Below are 12507 nucleotides of genomic sequence, written 5' to 3'. Positions count from 1 at the left end.
TGGCCTAGGAAAAACAATTTTTAACTACTCCGAGTTTATTCAAATTCATTAAGCGATTTTGGAATTATGAGCATTTATTTCCCGAAATGTTAGATGCTTTTAGAGAAAGATAATATTGTTTTGTATTTTTAGGAACATCCATTTCCCCAAAACCGTACCTCGTTGCCCTTACTGGAACACCCTGTATGATGTATCGTCATTATAACATGTAAAAATAATAGCGTTTCATGGTTCTTTTTCAAAAACCTGAGGAGACATCATTCGGTTGAAATGTACAGCAAGAAAATATCATAAATTGAAAGATTTGTGCCTGTCAATAAAACAGCGAGGTTTTCGAATAAACTTTTAATATTTCAATCGCTGGAAATAAATTACATTTCCATATAGCGTTATTGTTTTAACCATTAAAAAAATAACATTAACAACATTATATCCCGAATTAAATTTGGAAAAGCCTTAGCTTAAAATGGAAAAGTACAGTGGTAAAGTTCAGACGAGAAGCAGAACGACCCGACTTGAAAATGGCAAGTGAGATCTTGCCGAAACGTTGTCAGCAGAGGACTACCTCCACTTGGAGCCAGCCAGACCAGACGTGGAGTAAAACCCGGAAGAATTTACAACACACACACACACACACACACACACACACACATATATATATATATATATATATATATATATATATATATATATATATATATATATATATATATATATATATATATATATATATATATATATATATATATATATATATATATATATATATATATATTCTCACGTATTGATTCACGGATGGAAAAATGTGATGACACTATATTCCGGGATATCATCCGTTCGCTCGTTGAACTCCGACTGGAATCCTGCATCCGACTGGAATCCTGCAAATCTTGCATCCGACTGGAATCCTGCAGACGTTTCGCCAAAATCTCACTTGGCATCTTCAATGCTCGCGCTCCGAAAACACCCCAGTGTTCGAAGTGTTTTCGGAGCGCGAGCATTGAAGATGCCAAGTGAGATTTTGGCGAAACGTCTGCAGGATTCCAGTCGGATGCAAGATTTGCAGGATTCCAGTCGGATGCAGGATTCCAGTCGGAGTTCAACGAGCGAACGGATGATATCCCGGAATATAGTGTCATCATATATATATATATATATATATATATATATATATATATATATATATATATATATATATATATATATATATATATATATATATATATATATATATATATATATATATATATATATATATATATATATAGCCAAATAAGTATTACTTTTTGGTTAGTTCTTGGTTTATTATCGATTACAAAAGAGAAATAGATTAGATTCGTTTAAGAAAAGGGCCAGAAACAATTCTATTGGGTTGTTCGGAAAGTCATTTCGTTTTTTTGGGGAACATGAAAGACAGTTTTCGTATAATGAATAAATGTTTTAATTAATTATATATTGGCCATTCTGGTCCAACACCTTTTGCCATCTTTCTGGCAGTAACATAATTCCCCTCTCATAAAAGTTTTGGTCCTTGCTGGCAAAAAACTGGTTCAGGTGGTTTTTGACATCTTCATTTGAGGTAAAGGTTTTGCTATCCAAAAAATTTTGCAGGGACCGGAACAAATAGTAGTCGGAAGGCGCCAGATCTGGAGAATATGGTGGATGTTGCAGTACGTCCCATTCAAGCTGTAAAAGTTTTTGGCGAGTGACCAAACTTGTGTGAGGTCTCGCATTATCCTGGTGGAACACTACACCCTTCCTGTTGATTAATTCGGGCCTCTTCTCTTTAAGTGAATTATTCAATTTGTCCAGTTGATGACAATAGACTTCTGAATTAATCGTTGTATTGTCCGGCAAAAAATCAAAAAAACGATTCCTTTGACATCCCACCAAACGGAGAGCATCACCTTTTTTTGGTGAATGTTGGCTTTTGACACGCTTTGAGCCGGTTCATCTTTTCTGCTCCATGACCTCTTGCGTTTAACATTGTTGTATACAACCCATTTTTCGTCCCCAGTAATAATCCGCTTCAAAAATGGATCATTTTCTTGACGTTTGAGGAGCGAATCACACACGTCAACGCGACGACACAAATTTCGCTCCGTAAGGACATGGGGCACCCACACATCGAGCTTCGAGGTTAAGCCCATGCCTTTCAAATGGCCATAAACATTCGAATTCGACAAATTTAATCTCTCACCGATCTCTAGTTGTGGTTATTCGCCGATTTGCATCAACTAATGTTTTTAGCGCATCTTTGTCAGCTTCGATCGGCCTTCCAGACCGTGGTGCATCTTCGACATCAAAATTACCGGATCGAAATTTTGCAAACCAGTTCTGGCACTGGCGTACTGTTAACACGCCTTCTCCATACACATCCGTCAATTTTTTTCTCGCTTGGACAGCATTTTTACCTTTTCTGAAGTAAAAAAGTAAAATATGACGAAAATGCTGCTTATTGCTCTCCATATTTAAAAGGACACCAACCAAAAACTACTGCGTAGTATTAATAGAACTTTTTCACACACAAGCCTTGCAATATCAGCTGTCAAGAAATATAATGGTTCTGCGGCTTAAGTGTGAAGTTGGTTTCGAAAAAACGTAATTAAGTCCTCTGACGGGAAAAAACGAAATGACTTTCCGAACAACCTTATAGTAATGTCACGTACGCCAGTTAGTTTATTAGTTTTTTTTTTGGTTATGAATAGTTTCAATTAAGCTCTGAAGCTCTGAAGAAGTGAATAGGATTATTGACGAAACGTCAGTTTCAGTTAAACATTAAAGCTTTGAAGAAGCCAATAGGATGACTGGCAAAATGTCAGCAAGATATTCAAAAACTTGAAAAAAAATCTAAAAAATTCAAGTTTTCAAATTAACAAGTGTCAAAATGTATTAATCGTAGTACCAGATATAATTACAATTTCATAAAGTTTGAGAGAATGTTCAAAAGCAATCGACTTTATCGTCTCAAATGCTTAGCGATTAAAGAGGCAATTTTCGTTTCAAAGGGAATTAGCTGTTAGAGGTAAAATCCTTTTTGATGCTACTAAAAATAGCAGCAAATCTGTTGCGAGCACATTCACAGCTGCAACATATGAGGCTCAAAAACGGATTTTAATTCCAAAGACCTTATTTGAGTGCGTATTAATAATTTACTAAGACAGTTTATGTTATTTCCTGTATCGCTAGGCATTGTAGTTATAATGCAACTACGGTCAATATGTGCAGATTCCCATTTCTAATCCCCAAAAGGTTGTAAAATAAAAGAGACGCGCGATATGCATTTTAAATGAGAATCTTCCCGTTAATACTAGATTTCTGAGGTGGTGCCTTGCGAATTTAAACCCGGATTAATTTAAATATTAAAGTTAAAGACAAAGTTCTGGTTATTCCGGAGTAAATTTCACAATTAATTGATTATAATATTTTGGAACAAAATTTGGATCATATTTGTGTATACGGGTATACCTTTTATCGCACTAAGTGAAATTAAACTACTTCTATCGTCTATTCAGCAGTGCGTTTTATATAAACTGACAGACGCCTCCCTAAATTGACTATACATTTATTGAAGGGTAATATGAAATTCTGCAGAATACACAACATATATTGTTTATCCGTTTATCCCATATTTTATTTTATAAAGGGTGGCATGTCAGGGTTTTTATCTTCTCCTTACATTTTTCTTTCATGCAGAATTCTCTCTGAAGAATGGGATCGGCGTAAAAGTCGACGAACGCCGCTTTAAAAACTTTCAAATGTTCATTATATTTTATATAAATATTTTCGTAAAGTCTCTATCGTCTGTTTCTTTATGAGTTATAGTTACTTTCAAGCAGTTCGCAAAATTCTTCTTGAAAACAGTGTTTCTGAAAAACGGATTAGGATAACCGCGAGTTCTAACCAAAACTCAACATTCGCAGTCGGAAAAATGTCTTCGAATATGAAGTTGAACAGTCAACAATATATCGAGGATAAGCGTGGCCCCATCGGAAAGAACAGCAACAGCAAGTAATATATACTAATAATATAGAGGGATAATTTTATTATATTATGGTTAAGAAGAAATTGGTGAAAACTTTAAAGGAAACCAAAGAATTTTGCAATCATCTTCTCTCGAAGTATAAGCTGGAAATATAACTGGGAGGCTTATAAGAAAACTAAAAATTGAAATTAGAATACTATGTAAGTAGTACAAAAAAAATCAAAACAACAGACCAAACAAGAACGCGGATATTCCTGAACACATGAATAATCCAGAGCTTTGTTGATTCAGTAGCTCCACTAAATCAGCAGAATTTGACCTCCAGCAAGGAGGTTGTCTGGGCTATAATGGTATTGAAGTTCAATACATATGCTGCGGATGGAATTACGCTAGAAATGATAAACCTTTACTGTCCAACAATATTGCCTATTCTGACTCAATTTTTGAATCTACGGAAATAAAACTGTATATTTCCTGCGATGTCGAATATGGTACCTATCAGCCTGTCGTCAGTGCTTTCTAAAGTATTTGAGAAACCGATTTATAGCAAATCCGTGGCTATGGATTTTGCAAAGGATACATGGGCTTTGACTTTACTCCAACTTCTGGATGACATTCTTTCAGCCGCAGCCAAGGGGGAAACATCAGCTTTGGTCGTACTGGTAAAACTTTAGATACCCTCATCATACTATGCTCTCTGCCAAGTTAAATTAGTATGGATTTTAAATTTACGACGATTCAATTGATTCATGATTGATCAGAAGATGACAGAACTGATCATTAGGACTGTTTCGGTCAAGCTCTGAAGAAGCCAAAAGAATGATTTTCGAAACGTCAGTAATTTCGACTCAGGAGGAATCCAGAAGTTTTGTAAAAAATAATAAATTGCTTTTAAACCCTCCACAGTTCGTGAACAAACAAGAATCGAGAATAAAACCGGAATTTTTAAACAAAGCGGCCTTCATATCATAAATATCATTATTGAAGGATAATTTCGGAAACAATACCCCTAAGTTGTCAAAGGAATTGACTCGCTAGGGAGGTTTGACATTAATATATTATTCATTCGGATATTTGAGCGTTCTTATTCAGAGTTTTCCTGTTTTAAGGATTAACTTGATTCTCGCGTTTAACAACACTCACAATTATATTTTTACAATACGATTAAAATAATAACTAAAATTGAGGATATACTATAAATCATGAGCTTTTGAATGCCAAGCTTCCACACCAGCAGATCCATGTATCATTTTATATATCCGACTTTAATTTATCATAATAATATTACTAAGAATCTCGAAATTATATCCAAATAAGCAAACAAATGTTTTTTTTTTAATAGAAAAAATAAAACTTTATTCCACGTTCTAAAGGACCAAAAGCTAAAATTATGTGAATCTTTTAGTAGGATGCGTATTAGCTTTAATATTATTTACGGATATTTCTATGGCTTCTGTTATCAAAAAACCAAAATATCTTCCTTTTAATCTATGGCTTAAGAAAAATTTACAGAATATCCTACACAATATGTTATATAGTTCGGGTACTTTTTTACGAAATCATTAGAAGTGAAATATGCTTGAGGAAAATTAAAATCAATTCTAGCATACGCTTTCAAATACTAGATACACGGAAAAACTTATAATTCCTGGTCATAAGAAAATATCTTTAAGAAAAGTCTTTGTAGAAAACAAAAAGTTATCCAACTTTTTAGCAAAGATATAAAAGAGTACAACATGAATTTAAAGAAAAAAAATGAATGTAAGAATTTTTTTCACTTCACATTTGAGGAGCGTTCATACAAAACCAGATTTGTCCGTATAAATTAATTGCAAGAAACACGTCAAAAACTTTTGGGTATTTCAGACTGAAATGAAGATGTTTACATATTAATGAATAAATGAATTTTGCAAATTTTGTTGGATTTTTATATAATATGAGTGAAACGTAAAAAAATCGCTCTATATATAAATCAAATTTAAGAGAGTCCTTTTGCCCTGGAAATTGAAGGAACAATGGAAATATTTATTATAATTATTTATATTTTAATTAAAGCGTTTGTTGTTCGGTTCTGTACAAAAATGTCATTACGAAGTTTATTTTAGCGAAAGCATATGTTGTTTTTGCTAAAAAAAAGTTTTCAGTGCCTGAAGTAAATAACTTTTTCAGGTTTCCTGGATTCGGAAAAGGGACCTTCACATACTAACCGTTGGGATACTGACATACACCAACGATCAACGTTTCCAATCGTTACACACTGACGGTTCGGACGAATGGACTTTGAAAGTGACGTCACCCCAGACTAGAGATTCCGGAATCTACGAGTGTCAAGTTAGCACGGAGCCCAAAATTAGTCAAGCGTTTAAACTCAACGTAGTGGGTGAGTTGAAAACTTTTAACATTAGCTCATATTTATAGGCATTCGGAGTATTCAATTTTAATGCCTATTTAGAACTATATGACTTTCTCCCTGCTTATTTTATAGCCTTCTGTAATAGAAATTGCTTTTTTGAAGTATTTTCTGTTCATTGCTGTTATTAATATTATTATTTAGATGACAAACTCTACTCGATTTTTCTAGAGCTTTTGATTGTCAGGATCATTCACTTTTATGCGCTAAATTGCAATACTTTGGACTATCTGACAGTCCACTGGTCTTCTTTTGCAACCACTTGCAAAATAGAAAACAAGTTGGTTTTCTATCGGCAGCAGGTTTTTACTTATAGTGGGAGACATAGTTTAAGGAGTAGTTTAGGAGTAACGGTGGACGTATTATTAAGATTTAGTGAGCACATTTCAAATTTAAGTAAAATAACTTACCTTTTACTTAAGACTTTATATGCCAATGTCTGCATTCTCATATTGCCTCGTATTGTTTTACTCATGTTTAACACTCCATTATCGTCAACGCCTCAAAAAAATACAAAACAACTGTTGTAGGTTTGTGTATGGCTTAAGGAAGTTTCACCACGTGTCCCCAAAAATTAAATTGTTGAAATGGTTGAAAATAGACAATTCATTTAAATACTTATTCGCTGCGTTAATATACAAGATCTTAAAGCCTTCTAGCCCTCCCTATTCAAAAGTTAGGCTAGTTTTTCGCTGCGAATCCCCCAATGTATATTAGGAAGAATACACTAACAGTGCCTCTACACACATCTGCTCTTCACGAGCGAGGGGTTTACCTATATGCGGCAAAAACTTTTAATCCGCGTAGACACTTCTTTGACTTATCATCTTTTAAACTATTTAGAAATAAGATTAAAGACGTGTTATTAGATAAATAAAGTGCTGATTGGGTTTTTGGTCTTTTAATCACAGAATAATTTGTATAATTACTTACTTTCTTTTTCTTTTGTTTATATTTTATTTATCTTTGCTATGGGTTCTCTTGTTACAAATTGCATTTTTATTGTTGAGTAGCTGACTTAGTCAGCTAGACGTCGCCCTTTGAAATTTTATTAGTGTATACTGTGCATTATGTATATTATGTATCGCAATTCTCAATAAAGACTATTTTTATTATTATTATTATTATTATTATTATTATTAATATTATGATTATTATTATTATTATTATTATTAAACTATAGCAGAGATATGCCTTTAATAACATTTTTAGCAGAGAAGTATAAAACTATTTTAAAGTATTTTTTGTTCATTCTGTTATTATTATTATTAAATTATAGCAGGGATGTGCATTTAATAATATTTTTCGGCCCTGTAGAATAGTACGACTTTCTTCCTGCTTCCTTTATAGCCGTGAGTAATAGCACATTTTTAGCTAAGAGTTCTCAAACTATTTTAAGGTATGTTTTGTTCATTCTGTTCTTATTATTATTAAATCATAACAGAGATATGCCTTTAATAACATTATTAGGCTCGATTTTCTTCATGCTTGCTTCATAGTCTTCAATAATAGAACATTTTAGCTGAGAGTATCAAACTGTTTTGAAAAAACAGTACGACTGTTTTCTTACTTCATTTTGAGCTTTCAGTAATAGAAAATTCTATCTAAGAGTTATCAAACTATTTTGTATTTTCTGTTTATTCCTGTTATTAATATCATTATTATTATTAAATTATAGCAGGGATATGCCTTTAATAATATTTTTAGAGTCAGTGAGAACTATTTGACTATCCTCCTGCTTAAATTTTAGTCTTCAATAATAGAAAATTTTTAGGTGGGAGTTATCAAACTATTTTAAGGTATTTTCTGTTCATTGCTGTTAATTACTTCTATTAACTTATTACTGTTGAAGCTAAAGGAGCTTGAAAAGGCAGAATAAATATTCTTATTAATAACTATTAATTGGTATAATAATTTTGTAAAAGTCTTTTTAGAAAAATCGCAATTCCGGTTCCTTATTTTATTTATCATTTTCGATACCTACTGAAGGGAGAACATTTTTAAAAGCTCAATGGACACAGTCAATTTTATTTTCAACGGGAAGAGATAAATTCTCCGAAAACTTACCAACAGGCCATTAATTATCTTTTTTTTTGGATTATTTTAACTTACGAAAACTCACGTCAGCTCCGTAGTCCGATCCTGTGCGCAGTGGAAATTTTCGCAAACGTTCACGAGAAAATACCTGTATAAAATTTGTCACTGTTTACCGCCAACCCCTTTAATTTGTTTTAACTGTTCTGGCGTTCTCTCTATATATTCCGGCTTCCCCGTTTCGCTAACGTAAAAGCGACAATTTCGGCGAGGTTTTAAATTTTAATGCCAAAATCTTTTACAAAATTGATGCGCCGTCTGTACAAAAATACTCCATTTGTGGACGCGCCAAAACGTTCAAGTGGTAACTTCGCCTCCTGTTTTTGTATTCGCTGCCAATTGATCTATACTGACACCAAATGGCGTATACAGTCCTAAAGATGTCATTTCTAATGCCTATATTAGGTTGAAGATTTTATTTATAGCAGGTTATCACCAGTTAAGATCAATAATAAGCGTATGTCAGATTATCAACAGTCTACATTAACCGAACCTTGGATCCTTCAATTTACAGAACAGAATTAAAACACCTAACATCTGCTCTTCTGGAAATCGGGTGGGGTTGACAATGTGTGACCTTAGCAAGGCCTTCGACTGTATATCGCATGATCTTCTTAAGCAGAAGCTGTTTAGGTATGGATTTCGCGGATTAATCCTTAAGCCTACAGAATCTTATTTATTAGATCCTCTTTGGTGAAGGGGGGTTCCCCAAGGGTCCGAACTCGACCCTATATTTATTATAATGTATGTTGCTTATCTATGCCGTTTTTTGGGGTCTGTCAAATGTGCTTTATTTGCGGACGATACCAATTTTACCTTATATGGTCCGAATTGGAATGACCTGCACAATATTATTGGGGAACTGGAGAGCAATGCGAACAATTGGTTTAAAAATAATTATTTGAAATTGAATAAGGACAAAACTCAAAAAATATTCTTTTCGCTAGATAAATACAATAACGGCGAACGGCAGTCAACTAAATTACTTGGCATTACACACAACATTGTATTTTATCTCTTAAGCGAAAACTATTTTCCAGCTTATTCGTCTTTAGAAAAATTAGGGAGAGCCTAGACCAAAACGACCTAATGACAGTGTATTATGCTTTATTTCCTTCCCACATATCATATGGCACAATATTATGGGGAAACTCTGTCAATGCTGTTCAAATATTCAGGATACAGAAAAGGGCTATAAGAATTCTTGATGGGGCTAAGCACAATGAACACTGTACTCCATATTTTAAAAAATATAAGATAATGACACTGCTCTGTATCTATATTCTCCAAAATCTTTTAGAAATTCACAAACATATTAATATATTTGAAGGTGTGTCTCATAGTTATCCAACAAGTGCAAAAAATCTTATAAGAGTTTCAAAGCACAGACAAAAATTCTTTAAACATTAACTTATACAATATGCTACCAGATAGGTACAGACATATAGCTTTTGAGGTGTTCAAAATAAATATTACAGTGTTGCTTATTGAAAATTGTTTCTATAGTGTGGACGAGAATTCCATCAAAATAAAAAAAAACTAAATTAAATTCCTTGGCTTACTGAAATGTGTGAAATGTGTGCACTTTCTGTACGATTTTTATACTTCGTATTAGTGTTGTTGACCTTTACATTTGCTATTGTTCACTACTGTGTTATTTACAAAATCCATTTTTTTTACATCTTTATACTTTTTACATTTTGTTTTTGAATTTTACCTTATATTGACAGGCTACAAGTTTATTATTATTGCACAATATTTGGTTAATAAAAATTCTTCTTCTTCTTCTTCTTCCAATTCTTCTTCTTCTTCTTCTTCGCTCTGTTAATTTCCACAAATATATTGAGCTTTCCATCACAAAATACATTTCACCACAACCTCCCAAACTCGGAATAGCATTAGCAAATACTACCCTTATTTGGATTCCTCAAGGATTAGAAATCGTTCCCCTCTCATTTATATTCGACCTTACAACAAACTGCTACAACAAAAAATTGGCTAATTCCAAATGCCCAATCTAGGAAGAACAAACAAAAAGATCTACGAACAATCATTCCCTTATATCTAAAACAAGAAAAGGCTAAATCAGCTTGGAAACTATAATAAATTGGATTGTAAAAAAAAGCGGTAACAAAAGAAGAAATTCCGCTCAAGATGCCAAAAGTTTAAGTTTATTCTCATTACCTGTGCGTGGTCAGCAGTTTCATTTACCCACATCCTCAAGTACTTGTAGTCTTAAAATCTCTTTAGTGCTGTGTTATAGCAAGTAAGATTTGCATTCATATTATAATTCTTGTAATAATCACATATTTGGTCTCCCTTTTCATACTCCCCTTCAGATCCTCTTGAAAAGTAGTAGAGATATTTCTAGAGCTATTGTACAGTAGTGTTACAAAAGTGGACTATACCCACTATTTAGGTCATGTCTTGTAGATGTTGTACGATGTACTTCATTTTTTCTATGAGTATTTCTGGGCCGCTATTACCTGCTAAATTTAGTACCAATTCTGGTCAGCTATCTTTAAATAGGCGCTAATGGACTTGGCCCTCTTCTCCAGTTGTTGGGATCCTCTTATTACGAAAGGTCGTTTATACTTTTTCATTTCCGACATCTTCTTGATCTTCTTATGCATATTAAAGCTTCATATTTACTTTCATTCCTATGCCATTTTTATTTTTGCTTTTACGATGTGATTTAGATCCTTGTATTTTTCGTTATTATTATTATTATTAATATTGTTATTATTCTCCAACACAGTATTTCCTCAGTCATCCATACTTGTTTGGCTTGGCTTCACTTGTAAAGTCTCCCCATTTATTGTTTACGTCTGTGGTTTATGCCTTACGTTCTTAAGAGTCTCACGAGCAAAATAACTCCAACAAAAATGGTTAAAATAGGTTCAGCGTACATACAACTCTAACGGCACCGAAAAACTAAATTAAACAATAAATGCAAATATTTTAAAATTAAATGGAACAAAGAGTGAGAAACGGATAATCAAATACGAATATTTGCGGGTGTAGTTCGAAGGCATTCGGATAGATTAATTAAATACAAAATAGCCCCTTGTTCCAGTATTTCTACTATCCATCGAGATAAACAGTTAAACTGGAAGCTGATCACTGAGTCAATATAATTTCAGACTCCCCAGGGTACTTTGCCGGGCTTCTGATTTCTAATGTACTAAATCTCATGTTTAAATCGCAGTTTACAATGTGCCCTTCCGCCATTGCAATTGCGAAATCTTGTTAATTATTTAACGTCTCATTAGACCATTTTACTCGCTCAATTCGGCGATTTTCTCTTTAAAGAATTTTGATTAAGGTATGACGTGACTCTGTTAAATAACTTAAATGGAAAGTGCATTGATAAATTTAATAAAATTGAATTTTATTAACTAATTGTATACAAGATACTTCAAAGTAAGTCTTTAAGTCTGGAAAAAGCACCAGAATAAGAAAATGTGGGGTAGATTATGGGGAAGTTACTTATTTTTTTTTTTTTAGAGACTAAGAATCCATGGTGTTACTTAGGGGTCTATTTTTGGTCTTTTTTTTTGTATTCCTGGCTAAGCACTGCTTAGTACATTTGTATGCAAATGGCACCCAGGTCTATTTGCCTTTCACGATTAAGTCAGTATAAAAGTCATTTACAAAGATATTTTTCAAAAGTGCTAGATAAATAATAATAAATAATAATAATAATAAAAAAAACCATAATCCTAAAAAATACGTCTTCCAATGATAGTAACAAAAATATTTGAAGTAGAGGCATTTTTAAATGCAGCAACCAGGAAAAAAATATTCAAAGAACTACGACGAAGTATCTTATAAAATTTAATTACTACAAAAATATAATATATACTACATATAATGTCGACATTGAACATTCGCTTAAACTGAAAATTCAGAATATTAATGTCAAGTACTGAATCATCTACAAATAAATAAAGCCAGATTGTGACTCTCGGATTTTTCGTAGGTTAAATGCAAAAATTTTAGTTGTATCGAATAAGAT

At 32.9% G+C, this 12507-nt stretch overlaps 1 protein-coding gene across 2 annotated transcripts in view; it reads left to right on the top strand.

Moving 5' to 3' along the window:
- LOC132695877 (protein turtle homolog A-like) overlaps nt 1-12507 on the top strand; it is a 413609-nt gene that overhangs the window by 320730 nt on the left and 80372 nt on the right. For both annotated transcript variants that reach the window (XM_060660435.1, XM_060660436.1), the window contains exon 4: nt 6155-6365. In XM_060660435.1, the coding sequence (XP_060516418.1) occupies nt 6155-6365 (211 nt within the window). The remainder of the gene's footprint in view (nt 1-6154; nt 6366-12507) is intronic.

This window comes from Cylas formicarius, unplaced genomic scaffold (genome assembly GCF_029955315.1).
Source record: "Cylas formicarius isolate icCylForm1 unplaced genomic scaffold, icCylForm1.1 PGA_scaffold_12__32_contigs__length_19106922, whole genome shotgun sequence".
Classification (NCBI taxonomy): domain Eukaryota; kingdom Metazoa; phylum Arthropoda; class Insecta; order Coleoptera; family Brentidae; genus Cylas; species Cylas formicarius.
This window is presented reverse-complemented; position numbering and strand designations above follow the sequence as displayed.